Here is a 27,161-nt window from a genome sequence, read left to right as displayed (position 1 = left end):
AAGAATTATGTCTAATATTGACCTCATTTTTTAATACTGGCTCCTCAAGATTTATTTGATGGCTCTAATCTTTGCATTCTAGAAGCTTCTCAGAAGGAGTCTAAGAGATCCTTCCTATCCTAGGTACCTCTGTGTCCTACCTTTCTCAGAATTGTCTTATTTTAGCATTGTTTGTAAACTCTATCATACTTTTTTTTTCATTCATTTGAGACACAGAGAGAGAGGCAGAGACATAGACAGAGGGAGAAGCAGGCCCAATGCAGGAAGCCTGATGGACTTGATCCTGGGACTCTGGGATCACGACCTGAGCCAAAGGCAGACGCTCAACCACTGAGCCATCCAGGAGTCCCTCTATCATACTCTTAAAAATGCTTCAGGAAGCCATAAAATGAAAACAAATTGCGTTAATCTGTTAAAATGGAAGCTGAGCACTTCTCTGCCCTTCTGCCTGCCCTATCAGAGAAGCTTTCTTCGAATCAGGTTGTCTGCAGGCATTATCTCTCATTAACTTTTACTTTAGGACACCCAAAGTGCTGCTGAAGCTTCATACTAACAATGACAGGTTTCAAGCTGTTTGTCTAAATCAGCTGCCAAACCTGTCTACTCCATCAGAAGGGTTGTGGCTATATTAATTCCTTCTCATTGTTGCAGCAAAGGTTTCCTTTTGGGTATGACTTTTAGGAAGCCTCCTTCACTTCTCCTCTCCTCTACAATCCTAAATAATTTCTGACACAAGACACCCCAGGTCTCTTGAGAGAATTCCCTAGAGACAGTTACCTGCTTGATGTAATTAAGAAGCTGCTACTCTTTTTTTTTTTTTTTTTTTACTTCTCCTTTGCTTCCCCCAAACATTGTGAGAGAGGCAAGCCTCACAAAACCTGTGGTAATCAGTGTAGAAGCAGAAACTCTGTCCTTCAAGATTTACTTATAACTCTTCAGAAGAGATGCTGGAATGGCAGGCCCTCTTCCCCTGGGCCCCATCCCTGAGGGACTTAGCTGGTGCCAGCATGCCATTCTGCTTGTAGCAACTCTTCTTGCCTAAGAGGGGATGTATATTTGAATAACCCTGGAATCAGGCAGGAAATTCTGAGTGACAAAAATATCAATCCAGAGACACTAAAGTGGAAATGGCCAGAGTATGTTTTGACTGGTTGCCTGCTGGCCCTTCCTCCCTCCTTCTCTCTCTGTCCCCACTCCACTTCTATCTTCCTCTCTCACCTCCCTCCCTCCCTTTTTGCCTGCCTGCCTTCTCCAGGAAATCTATAGGTGTACCATTTCTAAAATTGCATGGGTATTTTCTGGAAAAAACGAAGCACTCCTTTAGGAGTGTTTTCATTTTTCCTTGTAGAGAGCAGAGATGGTTTGCTGTCTGTCTTGCCAAGATGTTTTGATAAAGTCCTCAGGATACTTCTTGGCTCTAGAGCTCCATATAAGGTGGAAGGTAAGCCAAGATGTCTTCTGGAGAAGGCCTACTAGCACTTTTAGAGATCATTTTCTCACATTCAGAAGGTAGCAGTTGTGTTGTAATGGTATAGAGAGCTTTGGAATCAACCAGATCAAGGGTTTGAATTCTCTACTCAGCCATTTGTCAGCTTGTGTGACCTTGATGAAGAAAGTTCTTATCCTCTCTGGGGCTTTGTTTCCTTGTCTATAAACTGCGAATATCCATGCTAGTTTGCAAGGTTTTTCTGAGTGTCAAATTTATATTAGGCACTCAGTAGATGTCCAGCTTTGTCAAATCAGCCTCTAAGTTATGATCTTAAAGTCTTAAATGATGAGTCAGATTGATGGCCTTTTAATGTCATTCCTCTCTTAAAAAAAAAAAAAAACTTTTAACAGTTTTATTGAGATCTAATTGATTTGTATCAGACTATACATATGTAGAGTGTACAATTTGCTGAATTTTCCACATATGTATACATTTGTGAAACCATCACCACAGTCAAGATAGTGAACATATCCTTCACTCACAAAAATTTATTTGTGCCCCTTTGTAATCCTTTCTTTCCTAACCTTTCCTCCTAATCCCTAGGCAACCACTGATCTGCTTTCTGTCACTGTAGAAGAGTTTGCATTTTCTATAATTTGACAGTATTTTCTTTCCCTCTGTCTCTGTCTTTTGGTCAGTCTTCTTTACTCCACAGTAATGATTTTGACATTTGTCCATGTTGTTGAACGATTCAGTAGTTTGTTTCTTTTTGTTGATGAGTAGTCTTCCATTGTATGGATATACCACAATTTGTTTATCTATTCTCTTATTGATGGACAGTTGTTTTTTTTTTTTTTCCCCAGTTTGGGGCTTTTATGAATAAAACTGCTACAAACATACAAGTGTAAATCTTTGTGTGGACTTATGATTTCATATTTCTTAAGTAAATCCCTAGGACTGGTATAACCAGCTCATTTGGTAAATAAGTGTTTTTAACTTATTTTTTGTTTTAACTTTTTTTTTTTTTTTTTTTTTATAAATTTTTATTTATTTATGATAGTCACACAGAGAGAGAGAGAGAGAGGCAGAGACACAGGCAGAGGGAGAAGCAGGCTCCATGCACCGGGAGCCCGACGCGGGATTCAATCCCGGGTCTCCAGGATTGCACCCTGGGCCAAAGGCAGGCGCCAAACCGCTGCGCCACCCAGGGATCCCTTGTTTTAACTCTTTAAGAGACTTCCCAATTGTTTTCCAAAGAAGTGTGTGAGAACTCCCTGTACTCCATATCCTCAGCAACACTTGTTCTCTTTTTGGTTACAGCCATCCTAGTGGATATGGAGTTGTATTTGTGGCTTTGATTTCCCTAATGATTGACAATGTTGAGAATTTTATCAGAAGTACATGTTGAGCATGCACTTATTTGCCATCCATATATCTTCTTTGCTCACTTTTTTAAGTTGAAAGAGTTCTTTATATATTCTAGATAGTCCTTTGTCAGATAAGTGTTTTATAAATACTTTCTCCCAGGAAGAAAATTTTCTCTTTGGCTTCTCTTTTCATTTTTGTCTTTTGGAGAGAAGTGTTTGTTTTAATGAAGTTTTGTTTTTGGGGTTTTTTTTTAACTTTAAACTTTGGTCTACAGATTTGTTGACAAAGAGATAGTTTCACATGGTATTGAAGCTAATATTTCCAACTAAAGGAAAACTTCTTAATATACATCTTGACTAATAGTCTAAAGCATTGCATGCTGAAAATGCATAAGCAGTTTCATTTATGAAGAAAACAGTGCTAAGCAACATGTTTTAAGCAACTTTTTTCCTCCTGACTGTCCTTGTTTGAAGATAACACATACCACTGATTTGAGATTTATACCTTGCCTTATTTTTTGAGCAGCAAGAACATGTTTAAACAGATCACTTAGCTTCTGCAATTTGTTCTTCTTGTCATCTTTCTTCACTTTCTCATCACCTTCACTTTGTGCTGCTTGACATGGATTTTACTGATCCAATGAGTCACAGCCTTGATAATGAAGTTCTCTTGTTTTACTCCTTATTCTTTAGACAAAAGTTCTGTCTTCAGTAAACTTTCCCTTCTTTTTTCTTATTTCCCTTTTGGTTGCCCCTGGCAATTTCTTGCTTAGTCCAGATGCCACAGTAGTCTCTAGTAGCTCAGTCCAGGCAGCACAAGATGGGAACAGGGGCTGCAGGATCTGTGCTGAATAATCAGCTAATTGGGAAAATGTCCCCAAAATGTCTAAGTAGCCCTGTTCTTTGTAAAAGAGAAACATTTCTGGAATCCTAGGTTAGATCTTTTTGGAGTTTACTTGTTTTGAACTTCATATTTTGAATTAAAGATTCACAGGAAGTTGTAAAAAAAAATATATATATATATATATACACACACACACACACACACAAGAGGTCCTGTCCCTTCATCCCTCCTTCCCTAATGTTAGCATCTTGTGTAACTTTAGTGCAACATCAATGTGATGAAATTGACTTTGGTACAATCCACAGACCCTACTCAGATTTTGCCAGTTACACATTTATACAGTTGCACGTTTGTGTGTATGTATAGTTCTATCCAATTTTATCACACAGGTAGCTTCATGTAACTGCTACACAGTCCAGGAGCAGAACTGTTCCCTCACTGCAAAGCTCCCTCAGGCTACCTCTTTAGAAACATCCTGGCCCCTTCTGTTCCCAGATCTTAACCTCTGTTCTGTCTCTATAATTACATTATTTCAAGAGTATTCTATACATGGGGTCACATAATATGTAACCTCTTGAAATTGGCTTTTTTTTTTCCTCCACATAATTCCTTGAAGGTCTATCCAAGTTATTGTATACATCACTTTTCTTTTTATGGCGGAGTAGTATTCTGTGCCGTGGATGTTCCACAGTCTGTTTAACTGTTCATCCATTGAAGGACATTTGGGTTGTTTCCAGTTTTAGGCCGTTATGAATAAAGCTGCCATGAACATTTGTGTACAGATTTTTGCGCACATAAGTTTTCATTTCTCTGCGATAAATGCCCAAGATAATTGCTGTATCATATCATAAGTACATTTTTAGCTTTAGAAGAAACTGCCAAACTATTCTCCAGAATGGCTATGCCATTTTTACATTCCAGTCAGCTAGGGATGTGTGATCCTCTGCATCCTCACTAGCTTGTTGGTATTGTGTTGTTACTGTTTTTTATATTAGCCATTCTAATAGATGTGTAGTGCTGTCTTGCACTTTTAGCTTTCATTTCCCTGATGACTAACAATATTGAACATCTTTTCATGCGCTTATATTTCATCTGTTTATGATGAAATGTCTGCTCTGTCTTTTGTCCATTTTTCTAATTAGATTGTTTTTCTCACCAGTGAGCTTTGAGAGTTCTTTATATCATAAAGATACCAGTCCTTTGTAGTTTACAAATACATTGCCCCAATTTGTAATTTGCCTTTTCACCCTCTTACATTGTTTTACGGAACAAAAGTGTTTAATTTTTATGAGCTTCAGTATCTCAATTTTCCTTTTGTAGATTGTGCTTTTGGCATTAAGTCCAAAAATTTTTCACTTGGTCCTAGGTCCTGAGGACTTTCTTCAGTTTTTTTTCTAAAAGTTTTATGGTCTTCTGTTTTACATCTAAGTCTTTGATCCATTGTCACTTAATTTTTGTATAAGGTGCAAGACTTATGTCTGGATTCACTTTTTGGCCTGTGGATGTCTAATTGCTCTAGCACCATTTGTTGAAAAGGCTCTGCTTTCGGGGTACCTGGGTGGCTCAGCGGTTCAGTGGCTGCCTTTGGCTTAGGGCATGATCCCACAATCCTAGAATCGAGTCCTGCATCAGGCTCCATACATGGAGCCTGCTTCTCCCTCTGCCTCTCTCTCTGTGTCTCTCATGAATAAGTAAATAAAATATTTAAGAAAAAAGAAAAGGCTTTCCTTTCTTTGACTTAAAATAGGGAAGAGTGATTCTTCCCACTTGTTATTCTGTTTCAGAATGGTTTTAACCATCCTAAGCCCTTTGCCTTTCCATATAAATTTTAGAATAAGCTTGTCTTTGTCTACAAGAAACTTGGCTGAAATTTTGATAGTAATTGCATTAAACCTATAGGTCTGTGTGAGGAGAATTGCTTTCTGCAATATTGAGTCATCCAACTTATGAACATAGTAAATCTCTCCAGTTATTTAGGTCTTTGATTTCTTCCATTGGTATTTTATAATTTTTCAGCATAGAGATTCTGTACATATTTTGTTAGATTTAATATTGAAAATATCTAATATTTTATATGTAGGTTTTTTGTTTTCTTTGGTATTTTAAATGAGATAGTGTTTTTATTAATTAATTTGTTTATTTAAAGATTTTAATTATCTGAGAGAGAGAGAGAGAGCATGCACTCACAAGTCTAGGAGTGGAGGGGGAGCGATGCAGAAGGAGGAGAAGCAGATTCCCAGCTGAGCGCAGGGAGCCCCACATGGAGCTCAATTCCAGGATCCTGGGATCATGACCTGAGCCAAAGGCAGATTCTTAACCGACTGAGACACACAGGTGCCCCGAAATGGTATAGTGTTTTTAATTTTAGATTCCACATATTTGTTACCTTAGAGCTTTTTGTGCAGAACAATGGAGAGTTTCTGAGGTTTTCATGTTCATATAAACGGCAGAGGAAGAGTTGGAGCTTGTAGCTTGAATCACAGGCATTTGAAAACCAAGTATGGGAATAGCATGGGTTCAAGAGCTGACAGACTTGAATTCAAATCCCATCTCTGACACTTAATGGCTTTGTGACCTTGGGCGAGTCATTTAACTTCTTTTTTTTTAAATTTTATTTATTTATTCATGAGAGACAGAGAGAGAGGCAGAGACACAGGCAGAGGGAGAAGTAGGCTCCTGCAGGGAGCCTGATGTGGACTCAATCCCAGACCCTGGGATCACACCCTGAGCCAAAGGCAGACGCTCAACTGCTGAGCTACCCAGGTGTCCCAAGTCATTTAACTTCTCTGACTGTTTCCTTAACTGTCAGAGAGGGAAAATAATACCTCCTGTGCAAATCTTTTTTAAAGTTTTGAGATTTCACATACACACACATAAATACACACACATACACACACCCTCTCTTCTCTATGTGCCTAACAGAAGTCTTAGTATATCTTAGTTATTTTTTTAGGCCACAGTGGAATCATGTTGTTTTTGGTTAGGATTCACAGGTGAGAGGCATAGTGTACCTACTGTTGTGAACAGCATTCATGTTTTGAACCCCTTCATAGCGCTAATTTTCAAGGATGTGAAGTCTTGACATAGCTCTTGTCTTCAAGGGGCTTATAATTCTTTTGGGGAAACATGGTATATGTATAAAAATTCCAGGACAGGGTATCACTTGTTAAGTTCCAAATGTATGGGGCAGACCATGGGTGCATCAAAAAACTTTGTCTTCCTGAGTTTTGTTTTCCCTTTTGTATCCTGCTCAGTAAGGTGGCTTTGGGATGTTGTTGATGAGAGAATACATGGGGGTGGGAGGGAGTGTGTACAGATTTAGGGGAAGGGATTCATGTGGGAAAATGTAATTAATTTTTATACTTTCCCCAGTAAACCATCTACTCTTTTTATGATGTCATGAGGGATTCCTTAATTTTGCAGCTGCTTCCTGATTACGTCAGAGAGGAGCCTCTCACCCCACAGCCTGGAGCTGCACTCTTGCAAGAATTGGAAACAAATGAAGTGCTGAATATCTAATGGCTTCCACAGGGAGAGCCAGTTCAGACTTCCCAGGCCTCCTTATGCAAGGTCTTCCTCAAATATTTCTGACCCCCTAAGGTGTCTTTGTTCTGGAAAGACAGGAGTGGCTCAGAGCCAAGTGGGTGGGAGTCTAGGGACTCCTGGATGCATACCTCCCCTCACTCCAGGTGTTCTGCAATCCCAAACTTCTGCCCCTTTCCTGGACCCCCTTTGGTAGGTGTTATCCTTTTTGAGGTCTCAGGATCCTCTGAACCTGCTGAGATTATTGGTGAGAGTCTTTGGCCCCTTTCAGTGAATCCCTTACCTCCCACACGCATCATTTCTACCTTCTCTTGATTTTCTTTCGGCAGTATTTCTCACATCTGTACACTTCTGTCCATTCCATCTTCTAGCTCCTGTAAGAAAGGTATTACATTTACTTGGCATTATAAAATTTATGAAGTACACTGCATATAATCTATCTCTGCTCAAACGAGTTCATGCCGTCTTGGATTCCCAACCAGACTCCCTTCCTATTATATTTTTCCAGCTACCCTAATCCATCCTAAATGTTTTAACTAGATTAATCTTTATAAAATACTCACCTGTATTTCATTTGGAAATTTTGAGCGGGTGCCCTCCTCACTACCTGCCAAGTCAGGTCTGTGTTCCTTGCTTTGACATCACAGGCCCAGTGCTTTGTGGTCCCTGTCATATGGCACACTGGTGCATTGTTTGAGTGTGGGAGTGTGCCTGGTGTGCCCCTACCTGCATGGCCTCCTTAGCAACACTCAGTCTCTCCTTCATCCTACCAGTTCCATCTCTGTTTTCTGCATACTTGCTCAGGAGTACTCTCTTCTGTGAAACCTTTTCTGCTATACCCTAGCTGAAAATGATTTTTTTTCCCTCTGGTGAAAGAAAGTATCTTACTTCCATCTTCTTTGAATTGTAGCTATTTAAGTCTGTGTATTCTTCCTGTCTTCCTCATTAGATTATCATCTTCTTACGGATGGATCCTATTTTCCATTATGCCCTCCACCATTGGGATGAATAAATAACTTTGGAACTAATGAGAGAGATCACTTTGTTAGGCTGAGATTTCCTTTGCCTTCACATCTACCCACTAAAAGAAGTTAGAGTTTTACAATCCTAGAAAATCCAAAAGGAGTAGCAAGCATGACAGTAGGGGCTCTTAGAGAGGAAACACTACCTTTCAGGCTCCTCTGAAACAAGCTCCTCTGTTTTGTTGTGGCTATACCCTCTTTGGGGATATGTCATTCATGGCCGGCCTTCTGTCAGCCTGTGTTCTGCCTTTATGTATGAATAATTTGCTTGGGTGTATTGGTGCCTGATTTTTCTGACGCATTCATTTTACTTCTCAGGGAATACAGTCATGCCTTGATGGCATGGACATCTCTGCCTTTGCTCTGAGATTTTATCTGGTTCTTATACAATGACTGCCTCTTCCACCCCACTTCAGTCAGTAACTGCCATAGGGAACTCTGTAGTCCAAACAGCAGCAGTTGAAAGATGCTCTCACTGCCCACTTCCTGTAGACAAGGAGGTTTTGGTGGGCTGCTCAGGAACTATGCCAACCCTGTGTCTGACTGGTGACTGACTCATGAGAAAGCAGCCTTATGTCTGAAAGATAAGAGCCAACAAATCGCCTCCAGGTGGTGTTAGTTTGGAGGTGACTGACCATTCATTTCCTGTCTTTGGGAGGAGCTGGTGGGAAGGGAGTCAGTGAATAAAGTGGTCTTGCCTGCATTTTTCTCCAGCTATTAGTGAAACAGCTGACCAAATAGTTGGTTCTCTCTCCTGGAATGGCTAGTGGACCCCAGTGCCTTCTGAATCCCTCCGCTACTGTCAGGGTACCAGACTTCTGTGTCATCCATCCTGTGTCTCCCCTTTAGCACTCTTGTCATCCTCTTGCCAGGAAGCAGGCTGTGTGCATCAGGGAAACTGCTCGTTTCATTGCTGCCAGATTTTTCTGTGTCCAGCCAAACCTCATCCCTGCTGATACTGGTTGCCTCCAATTCTCTCCCTGACCCAGGAGTTAATCAGAAGTGAGGGTTCTGAACCACTGTCCCTTGGCTAGACAAAGAGGGTCCAGGCAGGTGGGCCTGCCTCTTCTCCCCTCCCTGCCCCCTCTCCCTCCTCCTGCTTCATTCCCATTTCCTGCAGGAGGTTGCTTTGCCATCCTGGAGCCGTCAAGCACAGCTTTGCTTTGGCAGCACCGTCTCGCATACACTGGTGGGAGAGGGGACGTGTTTATCACTTTTCCTGGAGATTATCTGTTTAAGCACTTCTCTGACAGTTACAATAACAAGGGCAGTGTGTTGTGTTTCCCAGCAGAAGGACACTTGCTGTTGAAAGATGTATAGCACTAATTAGAAATACATAACATCCGGCCACATGGCAGCCTTCTCCCGGCCGCTCCGTTTCCTGATTTCATACAACTTTGACGACAGTTGGTTTATGTTTTCCATGAATATGTTCTCAGAAAAATGAGAAAGTCTCCCCATTAGATAGGAGTGAGAAGAATATTTCTGCCTGAGTAGGTATTTGGGCATAGGAATAGTGGGAGCTCTGGTCACCTGGCCATCTGAGAGCATGTGGGAAAGCGCAGAATCAAGTTCAGACCTCAGGTGACTTTCTTGGTAAGAAATATTTCCATCTGACTTGCCTAGCCAAAACCATCCCCCTAAACCCTTGAGCAAGCCTGCTTTTGGAAAGAAGGGGAAAGGCTGTTTCACAGTGTTAATGAGTTCCTCAGCTCATGTCAGGCTCCTGCTACCTGACACAAAGCCAGAGGAACCCAGGCAAATACCAAGGCAAACAATGCTTTTTCCTTCCCCACCCCACATCATTTGTTGGTCTGACCCAGCCCAACTCTAGGGATATATATGGGCATTTGTCAGACTAGGGCCAATTTCCTAGCTCTAGCCCCAGAGTGGGTGGACTCTGGGAATTTGGATGTTGTTTTCCAACTTACTTATATGAAAGTGAATACTTTTCAAAGAGTGGCATCTTATGGCTTCTAGCCTACAGAAACCAAAGTGAGGCGAAGAATATCTCCAAAGATGCCGTAACACTTAATGTTGTACTCACTGGAGGCACTGGGTCTGAGTTACCATGGTTACTTAGGTAAATAGCAGTTTTTTCCATCCAATTGAAAGGTCCTAAGGTTTCAGGGACTGTTTTATTTGTAGCTGTGTTCTCCATAATACCCAGCACAGGGTGAGGCACACTATAGATGTTCAGTATGTGCTTGTGGTACCGCTGAGCATGGACAAGGGAAGGGCTCCTGGAAAGTACTCCCTATGATGTGGTCAGAAGGCAGACTGAGACCCAGGCATTCTAACCCCCGTAAAGCTGTGATACACCACCTGCTTGATCAGGCAGAATGGCTTAGTGCTTGCACATCTCCAGACCCTCGCCAGGAATAGAGAGACGGGAGGAGGTAAAGGTTTGAGGTGACATAACTGTGGCTAAGAATGGAACATTCATGAAGCTACCTTTTCAACTGCTGCTGAGACATAGTCGAGTCCTTCCGCACTTAAAGCAAAGAGGCTCCAGTTGTTACTACCCTGCCTGGCTCCCAGACCTTATCACAGGAGGCTTAAAAAAGGAGCCAACCTAGGGGCGCCTGGGTAGTGCAGTTGGTTAAGCGTCAGACTCTTGGTTTTGGCTCAGGTCATGATCTCACAGTCATGGGATCAAGCCCCACATCGTCCTCCTTGCTCAGCGTGGAGTTTGCTTGGGACTCTCTCCCTCTGCCCCTCTCTGCCTGCATGCTCGCATGCGTGCTCTCTCTCTTTCTTAGATAAATAAACCTTTAAGAAAAAAGAAAGGAAAGGAAAAAGGAAAAAGAAACGGAAAGGAGGAAGAAAGAAAAGAGAGTCAACCTGAACTCTGCAGAGGCCACAGTTGTCATTGTTTTTAAGCAGTTCATTCTCCCCTTTGAACCCTGGTCACAGCTTTGCACTCTGGGAAGTAGCCTCACCTAAGATTGCCATTTGTCATAAAAATAGAAATGGGCTTGGTGGAACTAATCTCCCTTTGCCCCATCTTATCCATATTCAGGTTAGTGAGAGTATCTTATTGTAGTTTTGGGCTTCTCAAAATGCCAATCTCCTTGAGCTAAGTCACCCCCTTTCATACCTTCTCAGGGCCTTCTGTGTGCAGGTAACTTATGCCCAAGATTCCCAGTTGATAAGGGGTCACTAATGTCAGCTACCAGGATGTGGCCTCCCTTATCCTATTGTAGCTTTTTCTTTTTTGGACTTACTCCCCCATTCTGGGCTGGCCTCGTTGCTAATTAGAAGCAGGCTGCTGGCAGCGCTTGGCAAGGCCTGGTCTGAGCTGGGGCAGTACAGACAGTGATGCTGCCCATAGTAAGGTGTGCAGGGGAAAAGTTGCCATTTTTCTTTTGATGGCATACACATCCTCCCCTTCCCTGCTTTCTACCCTTTCCCCTTTTGGTTCTTGGATGCTTGTATCTTGTCTCTCTAGCAGAGGTTTAGGGCCTTACCAGAAGGAGAGTGGTGACCTATTCTAATCACATGGATTGTTACCACTTCCTTACTGCTTGCCACAATTGAGTTGGAAAGTTAGAGGGTGACATTTGGGACCAGTGGGCATCTGGAAGGATGGCAGGAAAGCCACAACAGACGAATACTTTGCTACACTGATGCTATTCATATGTTGGGACCTTCTGAGCAGCAGCCTGTTCCTTCTCACTCCTAGGGCTCTCTAAAGTGGTTTGGGGCTGGCTTTGTATACTCCAGTCATGTTTGCTACTGCGGCCAAGGCGGTTAGGAATAATTGTGGTTGTGAGCATCTCCTGGAGTAAAGACTTCAATTAGGCCCTATTGACAAGACTAGTGTCAATGAGGAGAGAGGCAGGAGGGCTTTCCTCTAGCTGTGAGGTTAACACGCAAACAGGCACAGAGATCAAACATATGGCTAATTATCCTTTTAACCCGTGGAGATTCTGAGGGTTCATTCTCCTGTGGGAAGGAGGGAATTAACATATTAGTTGATGTCAGAGCAAGTGACCGGGCACCTGATTCCATCTCCTGTGCATATTGGGTATCTCCTTCTCTGAGGCTGCAGTTGGACTGCTGCCCTCTGTCACCAATTCCTCTCAAGTCTGGATCAAGTGGCTATTAGAGCGGGCCACTGACAAGGAGTAGGTAGAGACAGCGTTTTGAGAGTATATATTGTAGCTTCTGCCAAAGAATAGCTGTGGCCACCACTAAGATAGCTTCTTTCGCTGACCTGCAGCCAGAAGGAAGTTAGCCAGGCTGAGAAAGTGAGGAGGAGACGGTGCTGGTATTGGGAGCCAGATTTATTTTCTAGCCCTAGGGGAAAGAATTTGTGAAGGTAAAAAGTACCACTGGTTAAGTGCTTATTATGTGCCCATTCTCCTATGTAAAAGTAGCTCATTCAGTGAAAATAGGTTATTTGTAAGTGGAGGAGTGACAGGAGGTAAGGATGGAACGAAAAGTTAGTGATTCAAGAAGATAACTTAAATTTGTATTTTTGTGATTTTAATTGATGTTTGTACTCCTGCTACCTATATATTAGAGGAACTGAGTTAGTTAAACATGACTTCTTGTTACTATAGTTTAACATTACTAGTAGCCAACTAGATACAGAGCATATAGTTCTGGCTCAAACTGTCCACCTTGGAGTGCCTGGTCCTGGGGAAGTGATGCAGAATATACACAGGGGATCCCTATGATAATGTTATCAAGTACTTACCCATACACTAGCCATTGTGGTAAGTGCTTCATGTGCATTATTTTATTTCACCTTATGATTATACTTTGAGAGAAGAAATAGTAGTACCTCCAGTCTTAGATGAGGAAAGGGAGTTCAGTGACCTGACCAAAGACGTGCACCTAGTAAGGTAGAGAAGAGGGCACTGATAGAGTTTCATTTGCCTCTTTTCAGACTGCTTCTCGGAGGAGTGTCGCTCTGTGATCCAGGAGCAAGCCACAGCACTGGGCTTGGCCATGTTTTCTCTCCTGGTGCGGCGCTGTACCTACTTACTTAAGGAGTCTGCCAAAGGTAAGCAGATGAGGAACCCCCCAACTGCTGGCCTTTTCCCTGCCTGGGTCCCGTGCAGACAAGTTCACAATGCCACCTCGCCTTCTCAGCATCTCTTCCCTCTATTTGACGTTCTTCCTCTTCCCAGTACTCCACCTTCCTCTGCCCACCTAACCAGCCCTAGCTCCTCTTGCATTCCATTTACCTCTGTGGCCCTCTGTCCTTGGGGGGACTGGGACTGTCCCCTCCCCCTTTTCTCTAATAGTTGAGATTTTCACTGTACCTATGAGCTACTGCGGGTTCCTGCAACATTAGAAAACCAGCAAAGTACATTTCCTTTTTTGTTCATAATTGATATTTTGGTTTCCCCCCTCTATCTCTGTGTCCCTCTTCGGTACTGGCAGGTGTTGTAACCACTGTGGACCAGCCACCTTGGACAACTCACTGAACCAGATCAGGGGCTGTTTTGTAACCTTTGAGTTGCTCCGCGTCCCCGTATGCATTAAGGTTGCCTTTAGAAATCTAATCCTGCCTGCTGAGCCCGGTAAAGTAGGGCTAAAGGTTGCCCCTTTCTCTTAGGTCCTAGACCAATATTGGTGAGTATAGAGGCCCCTCTATTGTTTCCCTGCCACTTCAACTTTGTGAATGCCTCCAGACTGCAGCTGCCATATTGTGGAGGGAGGGTTGAGGTAACTTTTTGTTTTGAAACAATTTCAAACTTACAGGAATGTTGCAAGAATCATACAAAGAACTCTTACATACCCTTCACCCAGATTCCCCATTTGTTAACATTTTACTGTAGTTGCTTTAAGTTCTCTTTCCCTACACATGCATATACTTATGCTTATTTTTGTTCTGAACCATTTGATTGTGAGTTGTAGACATGGTAGCCCTTTACCCCCCAAATAGTTGACTGAATATTTCCAAATAACAAGGATATTCCCTTACATGACAGCACAGTTATCAAAATCAGGAGGCCAACATTGATAACAGTACTGTTGTTGAATCTGCAGACTTTACTGAGTTTGTACCTGTTGTCCTAAAAAAAAAAAGTCATTTTCTGGTCTAGGACCCACACCAGGATCAAGCATTGCAATTTAGGTGCTGTGTCCCTTTAGTTTCCTGCAATCTTGCCCTGAATGGTTTCTTCAGTGGTTTCTCAAGTCTTTCTCTGTCTTTCATGACCTTGACATTTTTGAAGCATACATGCATACGCCACTTATTTTGTTGAATGTCCCCCAGTTTGGGTTTCTCTGATATTTCCTCATGGTCAAATTCGGGTTATTTTGGCGGGAACTCTAGTGCCATCTCAGTGCCATGCTGAAGGAAAGCTAAAGAGGGGGGTGGTGGCCAGAGGCCTGAGTGGCGACTTCGGCCAGGCCACAGGTAGAGCAGAAAGAGCTGTCTGCAGGGGCAGACCCAGTGCACTGGTTCTCTCTTTGTCCTGCTTTTCAGAATCCTCTTAGGTGCTGGCACCTGTCCTCCGCCTCTGGGTCCAGCCTTCCTGTGGATTTGGTCTCCCTTCCCTAAGAGCTTGCTGCCATCCCAGCGCCCCAGGCCTCACTCCTGGGCCACAGCAGACCTAGGCCCAGCTCTCACCCTTTGCCTCTGCAGCTCATCTGTCCTCCCCTGAGGACGAGGATGACCAAGATGACATCAAGGTGTCTTCCTTCGTCCCGGACCTGAAGGAACTGCTCCCCAGTGTGAAAGTCTGGTCAGATTGGATGCTTGGCTACCCAGACACCTGGAATCCTCCGCCCACATCCCTGGACCTGCCCTCACAGTGAGTTGGTGCTGCTGGCCTCAGCCCACCTGTGCTCCCTCAGCCTCCTTCTTGGTCCTCTTTGTTTTTCCTACCTGCCGCCTGCTTGTTCCTCTCTTCCCTCCTCATTTAAACTTAGCTTTTTCACTTCCTTCAACACCATCCATGTCCTCTGATGATCTCAGCTGTTTTTCCCTGCTGTCTGGTCTGTTCCTCCTCCTCTGTCCTTCTCTGTCATTCCATAGTTTGCTCTATTTTGTCCTTTGTCCTTGCTCTTGCTCCCTTGCTCTCACTTCATGCTGCTTGTGCCCATCGTCTCTGCAGCTGCCTGTCTGGGCACCCGTCGGTGTGAGGGGAAGGCCTTGTCTCCTACTCTACCTTTCAGTTAATCTCCATGCATCCTTCAGGGTGTGTCCTGCTGCCGCTTGTGCTGCCTTCTACACTCTGCTTGGGCCTTCCTCTCACACACTGAAATGTGTGAGGAGGGTAAATGTGCACACCTCTCTCTTCCACTCACTTCATTTCCCATCTTCCCATCTCTGTGAGTCAGTGTGCTCTCTGTCAGAGCATTTTAGATATGGGGTTTGTTGGTCTAGGGGTACATGTGTCTGCCTGGGTGTGTTTGCATAGATCTGTTTATATGTTTATGTGACTTTTTTTTTTCTTTTTTAAATTCTGGTAAAATATATATGTAACAAAATTTGTCATCCTAACCATTTTTAAATATACAATTCAGTGGCATATTATATTTACATAGATGTTAACCATGCATGGCTTGCTTGCTTGCCTCTTTCTAGATTGATTGATTGATTGATTGATTGATTTGAGAGTGTGTGTGAGTGGGGGGAGGGACAAAGGGAGAGGAGACAAGCAGACTCCCTGCTGAGTGGGGAGCCCAACTCTGTGCTCCACCCCAGGACCCTGAGCCAAAACCAGGAGTCGGATGCTCAGCCATTTGAGCCACCCAAGTGCTCACCACACATGGCTGTTTCTTACGTCCATATCTATGTGTAGGTTCTACCTCTGGGTGTGCCTCTTTGGCTCTGGTTGTCTCTCTGTGTCAGAGGGTCTGTGTGTGTCTGTCTAGGGATTTATCTAAGGATCTTTGGTGTACCTGTTTGTGTCTGTCCATGTATATGTATCCATGTGTTTCTGTGTGCTGTGTCCATATCTGTGTCTATGTCTCTTTCTATCCTTGGGTGTAGGGATCTTTTTGCAACGTTCATGTATCTCCATGGGGGGTCTGTTTCAGTTTGTGTCTCTGTCCATATCCTTGTCTGTCTGTGTCTCTCTCTGATTCTGGGTCCATGTCAGTCCGTGTGTGCTTTGGCCCTATCCATGTCTCTATGTGTGGGACTGAGTCCTGTAGGGGTGTATATGTATGTTCTTGACTATCCGTGTCCATGTTTGTCCATGACCATGTCATTTTGTGCCAGTCTGCATCTCTCTATTGGAAAGGGAAGTATTGTGTATGTCAGTCTGCCTGTATTGACCTACCTCTGCCTGCCTCATCTGTCTCTCCCTGCCTGCGTCACCTAGGCCCGCCTGCCTGCCTCTGCGTATCTTGGGGTGTTACTGCCTGTCTGCCTGCCTCTGATGTTTGTGTGTATCTGTATCGGGTCAGCCAACTATGGCCCAGGAGCTAAGAATGGTTTACATTTTTAAATGGTTTTAAAAAATCAAAAGAATAATATTTCATGACTTGTGAAAATCATTAAGAAAGTCAAATTTCAGGGTCCATGAGGTCATATTGGAGCACAGCTGGGCTTATTTGTTTACACTTTGTCTATGGCTGCTTTCACACTGCAGCAGTAGAGCCGAGTAGTCACAATAAAGATGTTACAGTTTGCAGAGCCTAAAATGTTTACTTTCTAGCCCTTTGCAGAATATTTGCTGACTCCTGGTCTATATGCATCCTATTCTTTTCTTGTGTTAGTGTCACTGTGTGTGTGTGTGTGTGTGTGTGTGTGTGTGTGTGTTCATGTTTGCACTATAGTTTCTTAATGTGTGTGCATTTTGGCGCCCATCTCTGGTCAACTCTGTTGATTTTTCATCTCTCTCCTTCCCTCCGCCTCTCTCTTTCTGTCTCTGTCTCTTTCCCCTTTACCTTTCTCTTTCTCTCGCCTCTACCCCCTCCACCCCGTGCTGTTTTGTGGTGTCTGGCAGGTGCAGTGTCCTCAGCTCCTTTAGGCTCTGTGGGGTATATGTATGTGTGTTTGAGATGCCCAGCATTTCATCATTCTTCTTTGGTGCTCTCCCCTGGGAGGGGCACATACTGGAGGGCAGAGTATGGGGACCTAGGCTGCTGCCGATAGCACTTCTCTGGGCCAGGGGCTTCTCTCAACTCATGGGTGTCCCACAGAGGGAAGGCTGCAGGAGAGATTTCTGGCCAGTAGTTTATTGACCTTTCTGTGTGGACTGTCTGCCTCTTTCCCCCTTTTCTTCCTCAAATTTCTTCCCTGTTCCTCATGCCAAGAAGCTCCCCTGGACTGTCAAGCCCTCTCTCCCCATTCCCTCTCAGCTCTAGCTCTGTAACTGTGGGTGATGCTCACGGCATCAGTTTTCTGCATCCCCCGTGAACCCTCCTAGGCTGAGGCTTTAGGAGCCACAGTTGAGCCCTCAGCTAGGCAGCTGGGGCCACACAAAGGAATGGACTGATCTGCTGGCTTAGGGGCAGCTGTTTTCTGGCAGTGTTCCCTAAAGAGTTAACATGGACAGCCTCAAACTTTTCAGGCTGTTAATCTATAATGCCGACCAGGCAATTTGCAGATTTGGAAAGAAACTGACAAGGAAGGTCTCCTCTCCAAGTATCTGAAGCCACTGCTTCTGAGCCTGCACAGGGGTCACAGAGTGTTCCTCCCTTCCTCTTGGGGTGGGGAGGCAGACCATCTGTCCCTGGAGCTTGGGCCTTCCCTGGGTCACCTCACCTCACAACCACAGGTCTCTTAGATATGGTCCACCCAGCCCCTGTTTGTCCATATTCTGGCCATCAGTCCTGTTAACTCTCTTCTGTGACCCGTCTCCCTCTATCCCTCCTCCCTCTCCCACTCCCTTTGGCTTTTGTTTGGCTGAGGAAATGGAAAGCTCACACAGGAAGTGCTGGGCCTCATTTGCTTGAGGTGCTGAGTCTGTTTTCTCTTTGGATACTGTAGCAAATGGCCCATTGCTGGCATATGCAAGCTGCTGCCCATCTTTGGGCAAGGATTCAATGTGCAGCTGGGCACGTGGTCCAAGCTACAGCCATCCCCAGCTAGGCTTCACCTCCAAGGCTACAGAGAGGCAGAGGGGGTTGGGACATTGAACAAATTTACTTTTTCTTTTCAGACTGTTCTTCCCAGGGAGAGCACATATGACCAAATAATCTATTGAATCTGATTGGCTAGGTAAACAAGTTCCTTTATAGCTGTGGGCACCACTGAGGAATCTGGTATAGGCCAGAGCAGCCAGCATGGTAGAGAATGGAGTCCCCTTCTGCACTCTCTCTGCAATCACGATCAGCAGCTGGTTGTTTCTGGAATGCATGTTTAAACATAAAGGAGGATCTTTGGTGTCCTGGGGCCTGACCACAAGACATGGTGGTGGTTTGAGGGCTAGGGCCTCTGTTGGACAGAGCAAAACCTGGCCTGACCACCACTGAGGGTAGTCCCACCTCATAGCTGTCAGAGCCAAGTGCTGGAAAAGTGGAATGAGAATTTACCACCTTCCTTTCCAGTTTCTCATATAGCTGCCTAACATTTACTGAGTAGATACTGTGATTGAGAGATTGGCAAGGTGTGGTGGTTTGGTGGATCTCAAAGTGGCCTCTTAAGCTCACTGATTTTCATACTCTGGAGTCTTTTCTTTTAAGGCCATTGGGAATAACATCCTCCAAATAGTTCAGTAGATGTCAGAACAGTAATCCTTGTGACACTCCTAAGGTTCTTGTGCTGATCTTCATTTTGGAGGGTTTAGGAATGCTCTCAAGAGAGTAGGAAGGAAATGGCTTCTACTTAACATCTCTCCTATGCATGTTTTCATTGGTTTTTGGCTGCATTTGTTCTCTGCAAAGACGGATCCATCAATGATCCTAAAATAAGGTGATCAGATAGCTTACATTTCCTTTTTTTTTTTTTTTTTTTTTTAGATTTTATTTATTTATTTGACAGAGAGAGAGACAGAGAGCACACAGGTAGGCAGAGTAGCAATCAAAGGGAGAGGGAGAAGCTGGTTCCCCACTGAGCAGGGAGCCTGACTTGGGGCTCGATCCCAGGATCCTGGGATCATGACCTGACTTGAAGACAGAAGACCTGACCTGAAGATGCTTAACCAGTTGAGCCATCCAGGTGCCCCGATAGCTTACATTTCAATTTGCTTCTCCTCCAGAAACCCTCACTCTCAGATTGTCTCCCTGACACACTTGGACCCTTATTTCATCCAGCTCCATTCTGTCTTTCGTTTCATTACCTTCTTGTACAGTTACAGAATCATTCCAGAGCTTTCCTAGGGGAATTCCAGAGCTCATCATTAGTTTCCTTGGTTCTCTCCTTTTTTGCCCATATTTTTCTTCTTGTCAAATCTACATTTCCTAGGCAGTAGTAGCCACTTAAGCAGATGTGAAGCACATAGGATGATGATGACAGGACATCACCAATACCACAGAGTGATAGGGGCAGGATTTCAGGGCCATTAGTGCCTTCCCACACAGTGGTCATCATAGGTATGTGTTTTGGAGTCAGCAAGTAAGTAGGTCGACTTCCCATTTGTACCTGTAATAGGATGGCTTTATAGCCCAGGAGATTCTAGTACGGGGGATTGTAGCAGGGTATGGAAAATTGCCTTGGGCTGCGGTAAAAGACAGTGTAGTGTGCTTTGGTCTATTTAGAACAGACTACAGTCTGTTTGAAGGGACCATCTACTTGTGGGGTGTGAGGGAGGAGTGAGGAACATGGTTTCTACACTAGGCCTTTCATTAGGAGGGAGAGATAGCTACTTCCCACTTTACCAAGTGAGCACGAAGTAAGCTGTGAATGTTAGGTGATGGAGAGTTGCAGAGCAACAGGCTTTCACGAGCCTAAGCATAGTCACCCCTCACATCCTGGGACCTTTGGCAAGCTAGGGCAGTGGGACAGCCTACCTCATTTCATAGTCTCTGCTGAAGCCAAATCTTCCCTCATCTTGATCTCTAGTTCTCAGTAAGTGAAAGAGTCAGGGGACTTTGAGAACATCCAAACCTAGCCCAGCTGTGGCAGTTGGTTTATTGCTTTCAGCTGGTACTTGAACCCAGGTCCTGGTCTTGGAGGCTTTCCCAGGTTTAATCCCCAGAGCTTTCTCTGCAGCTGTATGACACTGCGCTGACCCCGAATGAGGATAGGAAAATAGAACCAGTGCCAAGCCAGAGTCTCTTTTTCATTTGGAGTCTGGCTGTCTGCCCATGACCAGGGTTACATAATGGGAAACATAGCTGGGGCTCTGGAGAGCCCGCGTTTCACCAGGCTGCCCAGACCTTCACATTCTGATGCTATATATCTTCCTAATTGTAGCTCGGATGCATTTATCACACTGTTGGATTGGAGTACTGTTAAAAAAAAAAAAAAGAAGAAGAAGAAGAAAAAAAAAAAACCCTCCAGAAATTCCTGGACTTGCTACTTTTCCATGGCTTGTCTTGTATAGTCTACAGAGCATGCTGGAAAAGGCTTGTAGGGAGCCCTCTGAGTGCTGTCACATAGGGAGACATAGGGATATATAGGGAGTATGCAGTAAGCTGATTTCCTCAGGGAACCTACATGTGTTGACCCTGTAGACGAGATAGAAATTCTTGAGTTAAAAAACAGCTAGTTCACTCACCCTCACAGGGCAGCTCTGAAAATAAGAACTAATCCCAAGTCTAATCGGCACCCCTTCAAGGACGCTTAATACGTCTTCCCAAAAGGGCATTTTAGGAGGTCACTAAGTAATAGTCCATCAGCACTTCCCTGAAGGAAGTGGTGGTGACTGTGGGAAGCCCCTTTGCTACCCTGGCTCCCCACCCAGTCTCCCTGGCTCCGGGTTGGGGCGTCAGCACTACAGCCTGGCACCAGGGGGTTCCTCTTCCTCCAAGTGCTGAGTGTGAGACACACGTGATCTCTCTCACAACAGGAGCCTCTGTCCCCTCTCAACTCCTCTCACAGGACTTGTGAGAGGAAGGGGTGTTGGCCTAAGGCTCCAGCCTGACCCCAACAGGGTATAGCAGCTGACCCCAGGGAGCGTACTTTCCAGCTCTAGGCTGAGGTTATTTGGGTCCAGTGTGTGCTAAACTAAGAAGACGTGTTGGAGTGGTTACAGCTAAAAATTTAGAAAGGCAGGAACCGTGAGAATCCGCACCAGGGAGCCCGCCGAGGGCTCCACTCATGCCGTGGAGATGTTGAGGTCCCTTGGGGGCTGCTCTTTCCCAAACACACAGTGCTGATGGGTTTAACACACCATAGTGATGCAACAGAGGCTATATGTGTTGAATGTAGCTTGGGAAAACTGCAATCACATATGGTACTGACCTAGATAGAGGTTGAGGGAGGCATAGTAGAGGTACTTGAGAAATCCTGGAATGAGGTTACTGTGACCTGTTGTTGGCCAAAAGGCTACAGCTGTACTGCTTAGAACATGAAGAAGTTTATGTTCTTGGAGTAGTGCAGGGTGACTGGGCTTCAGAATTCGATTTGCCCTATGGGGCAGAATTAATTCACGTTGGACACTTTCCCAAGGGCCCACGTTGACTTGTTTGTTTAAACTAGAAAGGCAGAAGGGATTCTCCTTTACTGAGTCTTATGTTCTTATATTCACCTAATAAACAGCTGTTATTCTTGGAGGATGGTATCTTGCTGCCCATGTCTTGACTCCTAAAACAGTTAACTCTGACACCCATGTCTCCTCTTTATATCATGACAGTGTCTGGAAAATACACTACAGTTCCTTAATCTCAGAGCTGCAAAGATTCCCACCACCCTCATCTCTACCCCGTCCCAGAGCCTGTTGAGCTACTTAGCATTGATACTGGACCAGGTCCTCATCCCACTGCAAACAGAGTTGGCATGACATCTCAGCTTCACAGAGGGGCTTCCTAAGCTATTTTAAGCCCATGTACTATTCTTTTGATTCTTCATACCTATTAGGTTCATTCAGATCCTTTTCTTTTAGCTGCTCACCACCTGCAGTTTTCTGCAGATAAGTGGGAAGTCCTCAGGGCTACAGTGGTCTTATGTTGCCCATGGAACCCCATCTTGGGAGTTGTGGGCTAGAATATAATGATCCACAGGCAAACAAGTTTTTAAAAGAGCATACTGGGGCAGCCCCGGTGGCGCAGCGGTTTAGCGCTGCCTGCAGCCCAGGGCGTGATCCTGGAGACCCGGGATCGAGTCCCACGTCAGGCTCTCTGTGTGGTGCCTGCTTCTCCCTCTGCCTGTGTCTCTGCCCCTCTCTCTGTCTCTATGAATAAATAAAATAAAATCTTTAAAAAAAAAAAATAAAAGAGCATACTGCATATCTTAAGAACATTTCTCTTGCTGTGGCCTTTTGTCTTTCCCCTTTGTGTCTATAGTCTTTGGCTTTCTCTTTTCCAGCTTCTTTATGCCTAGTTTCTGTGCCACCTTGGCTATATTTGCAGAATTCAAATATCCCAGGAATCAGAAGACCCAACTTGTTTCCCATCTGTACTACAACTCTGATCTTCCATAGCTCTGAAACACAATGCAGGGCTTCTTCTCACTCAACTCTTTCCGGGTTTGTTCTGCAGCTGTGGAGTTTGAATGTTAGTGTTTAAACAAGCTGGTATTACACAGGAAATGGCCACCTCCACAGGCCCCTGCAGGCTTGTAACATGGGGTCATTGTACTTGATATTAATCACCAGTCAGCCTGTTCCCCCAGTAAAAATATGTAGGGGTGTGTGAGGGCTCAGTCCTCCTCAGACTTGCCAGAAGGATGGCCTGAGACCTGGTTGGACCTTTAGCACTCCACTCTCCAAAGTGTCTCCTTCCCTTGGCCCCGCCCCAGATGGAACTTGTAGAAAAGTTCCTACCTGACCTTTTCCCTATAGAGCTGGCAGATCTGCCTCTCTTTCTGAGTTCTAGGAAGGAGATATATTGTGGTATAACTTGCCTCACCTATCTCACACCTTAACCTTTAAGAGCGTTTTTTTAAATAACACCCTGTGTGAGAAAACTCCAAAGGTGCAGGAACATAGAAACCTATTACCTGATACCAGGGCTTCTTGGTTCCTTGGACTGAAGCTGCTTTTCAAGTGCAGTGTGCAGAAAAAACCCCAGCCTGAAGGGTTAATCTGATTCCCCAAGTCAATATCCCCCCAACAACCAGCCAAGAGTGTGTGTTGGTTCATTTCTGTGAAATGTGTTTCCCCAGTCACCTGGGCTGGCCTGGGCTGCATTGTATCGGCCAGCAGCTGCACTGCACTCAAACTGACAGCTACATTAAACCTTGGAATTCTGAGGCAATAAAAAGTAAATTAACTCTTATTTTTTTCCTTTCCTGGTGGAGTAAGTGAATGCATGTCTGTAGGGAAGTGAGTGAGCCTTGGTCCTGAGTACATGCTTCTAACCAGCCACTGCTGGTCTGTCCCAAGCTAGGATCTGGTGTTCAGACTCCAGCCAGAGGTCTGCTTTCCTGGTGTGTGGTGTTTCTGTGGGGTTGGGCCACTGGGTCACCCAGCAACTGCTGATCCTTGCTCACTAATCACATTACAGCTGTTTGAGAGGTTCCCTTGCCACCATTCTGCGAGCCATAAATGAACTTGTTGGACGCAGTTGCATATTCTCTGGCTGCTTTGTGTATGCTTGGTAAAGAACGCATCCTAACTGTAGTGGGATTTTGTGGGTTCTGGGACCTTCCCCAAAATATGAGTTGGGACCACAGCAAGCTGAAGGTGAACTTGCCCAGGTTCATAGCACTCTGGAGGGTCTATTTAGAACCCAAGGTTGTTTTGGAGATTGTCTGAAAAACCTTTTGGAGAGTCATTTCCCAAGAGTTTCTAGAAGATTTGACTTTGGGCTCCTTGGCCCAGGCTAACCCTGAGCCCTTAAAACTGAAGGGCTGCTGAGGGGTGAAGCTTGGGAGGCACTCCTACCTGGGATAAGGAGCTAGAGCAGGAAAAAGCTAAGCTTTTCCCCTTCTACTCAGACAGAAAACCTATGTTCACCCACAGAACTGACCTCTCAGCCCAGAGGCCTGGTTGGGGGTAAGCCGAGATGATAATGCCCAGGTTCCAGGAATTACCTCCTCCTTAGCTTTGAGTTCAGGCATCTCACCTAGTTTTTCTAAGTACCTCTTCCTTTTAGCACTAGTTTCCTGACACTCCTTATCCCTCCCTCTGTGGAGAGTCAATGTATGGTTCATGGGTGCTTGGTTAGTGTGTGTGTCCATGGTGCTCAATGGAAGAAGAGGTAACTGATGAAGTGGGCAGTCTCACTGAGATACCAGAACCACTGAAAAATCAGAGTTCACACACAAGACCAGTCTGAATGGATCAGGGCAGAAGTGACCTTTCACTGAAGCATTTTGTATATTCCCTTCGTTCTGGTTAGTCTAGCATGGCCCTTGGGCCCCGCTATATTTCTCAGTTGGGAACTCAGGACACTTCCTTTGTCTTTTGGCACCAGCTGCTATCTTGCAAACCAACACCCGGGTAGAGACTCTCATCCACTTCATTCTTGCAGCAAGTCTTAAGGTTTTGGGACAAGGTGGGTGGTAATGGGCAAAAGGCAGCTGTGGGCAGGGGTCCCTGGTGGTGGCCAGCAGTCTCTGGGAGGAGTCAATTTTGGTTTATCTGAGCCTTAGGGGACAGGGGAGCATGGTAATGAGAACCACATGGTACCACATATTTCTTCGTCTTGGATCCAAGATGGTAGGGGTGGGAGGATGAGAGAGGGATGTGGGGCCTCCCACTGTGGCAGCCATGGGTAATTTTCTGCTGCCTCTCCCTGATGGGCGATGCTGCCCACACCTCCCCACCCCTGATCACGTCCTGAAGCAGTCAGGTCCTTGACCTGCACAGCACCAACCAAAGCCCCTAAGCCAAGAATTCAGCTGGGAGACTTTTCACCTTCTTCCTTCTCACTGTCGTCTTTCCTGTTTATTTTCCAAATTGCTGCTCTGCAGCCGAGCAGTGCCTGTTGGCCAGAGCTCACCAGCGCTGTGGGATTGGACTCAGGCAGTGGGCTCAAGTGGCCAGCAGGGCACTGGGGGAGGAAGTGGGGAGCTGGAAGAGCCTCCCTGTGCGTCTCCCATGGGCAGCACTAACCTCGGAGGCGGCCCTGAGCAGCCCTATCACATCCGGTGCTTGTCTCTGCAGCCGGGACCGGAGGATAAACTATCAGAGCTGTGAGGCAGTGCATCATTCCTCTTATTATTTTCTTCTCTGCAGATGGGGTCGTGGAAAGTTCAGTTCCTTTTAACCCTCAAAGTTCTGTTTATTCTACAGCTGGTAGCCTGAATGCCGTGTTTCCCATTACATCACAAAGGGGCTCAGGCAGATCTCTGCACAGAAACGTGTTGCAACTGTTTATTTTTTTCCATATTTAAACATTTCTGACAGCCAAATTCAGCTGAGCCAAAAGATGGAGCTTTGTGAATGAGTCTGGATGTTGGTGTCTGTGCAGAGAGAAGACTTTAGAAAACTCTTGTCCCTCCGGTGATTCTTCCCAAACATGTTCTTTTTCCTGGGCAAAGCCTGTGAAGCAAGTTACTTCTGCAGTACACGTGTGTTGATTATGTGCCGTTGTGTGATTAATGGGGCTGTGTTCCGCCTGGTTCCCAGGACACTCTTGAAAACAAGATGTTTCATTTCATTGCCTTTTCCTAGTGTAGTGATTACAGTAAATAAACCAGTACAGGCTCCTTCCACCTGGAGCCAGTCAGGGAGTCCCCACACCCCCACTCCACTTTCTCCCCCAGCATCACCTTCAGTGGCATGTCCCTTGAATGCCCTCTTCTCTGCCATCTCCCAAAGGCTCCTAGTCTGCAGGAGAAACAAATTGCTTAAGGCTGAGAGGCCCCTCCCTAGCAGATTTGGCTCATGCGCAGTAACTCCTCTGGGAAGATTCCAGGATGTAGCTCATTCGTAGCTCTCTTTGCTTCTTGCCTCTTGCCACTCCACCTCTTGACCCTAATTGTAAAACTTTTCTTTGCAGCTCACTCCTTTTGAGGCACAACTTAGCATCCATAGGTACAAAAACTGGGACAGTCCCAGGCAAACCAGAATGGTCGGTCACCCTATATCTAACTGTCCACAAATGAGAGAAAGGAGAGGCAGTGGGATGGCCAAGACAGCACTGAGACTGCTTCATCTGCCGAGATGCATGGGAAGCTTTACTGTCCTGGGATGATCTTGGCAGGCCAGGAATGAGATTTTTATTAGGTGGATGGTTGTGTGAGGGGGGTTTAATTCCTTTATTTTTTTTAAGATTTTTTTTTATTTGGGCAGCCCCGGTGGCGCAGCGGTTTAGCGCCGCCTGCAGCCCGGGGTGTGATCCTGGAGATCTGGGATCGAGTCCCACATCAGGCTTCCTGCATGGAGCCTGCTTCTCCCTCTGCCTGTGTCTCTGCCTCTCTCTCGCTCTCTCTGAATAAATAACTAAATAAATCTTTACCAAAAAAAATAATAAAGACTTAAAAAAAGATTTTTATTTATTTATTCATGAGAGACACAGAGAGAGAGAAGCAGAGACATAGGCAGAGAGAGAAGCATGCAGGCTCCATGCAGGGAGCCCGATGTGGGACTCAATCCTGTGACCTCGCGACCAGCGCCCTGAGCCAAAGGCAGACACTCAATTGCTGATCCACCCAGGTGCCCCAAGGGGTGTTTAATTCCAATTTTTTTAAAAGATTATTTATTTATTTATTCAGGAGAGACACAGAGAGAGAGAGAGAGAGGCAGAGACACAGGCAGAGGAAGAAGCAGGCTCCATGCAGGGAGCCTGACGTGGGACTCAATCCCGTGACTCCAGGATCACGCCCCGGGCCGAAGGCAGGCGCTAAACCGCTGAGCCACCCAGGGATCCCCTAATTCCAATATAATTAACATACAATGTTACAGTAGTTTCAGGTATACAGGATAGTGATTCACCAATTCTATACATTACTTAGTGCTCATCATGATAAGCGTACTCTTCATCCCCTTCACCTGTTCGTGTGTTTTTTTTCCTGTTTATATATAGGAAGAGATTTCTAAAGTATTATA

The 27,161-nt window shown here is 45.1% G+C and overlaps 1 protein-coding gene across 9 annotated transcripts in view; it reads left to right on the top strand.

Annotated features, from left to right (window-relative positions):
• Positions 1 to 27,161, top strand: part of SMG6 (SMG6 nonsense mediated mRNA decay factor) — a 242,729-nt gene that overhangs the window by 93,276 nt on the left and 122,292 nt on the right. For all 9 annotated transcript variants that reach the window (XR_003147065.3, XR_003147064.3, XM_025476105.3 and 6 more), the window contains 2 exons: positions 13,103 to 13,219; positions 14,813 to 14,981. Coding sequence is in view for 7 of the 9 variants with exons in the window: in XM_025476105.3 (XP_025331890.1) it covers positions 13,103 to 13,219; positions 14,813 to 14,981 (286 nt within the window). In the remaining 2 variants the exon portion in view is untranslated. The remainder of the gene's footprint in view (positions 1 to 13,102; positions 13,220 to 14,812; positions 14,982 to 27,161) is intronic.

Source organism: Canis lupus, chromosome 9, assembly GCF_003254725.2.
Source record: "Canis lupus dingo isolate Sandy chromosome 9, ASM325472v2, whole genome shotgun sequence".
Taxonomy (NCBI): Eukaryota; Metazoa; Chordata; class Mammalia; order Carnivora; family Canidae; genus Canis; species Canis lupus.
Note: the sequence above shows the minus strand (reverse complement) of the source record. Positions and strands in the feature narration are given on the sequence as shown.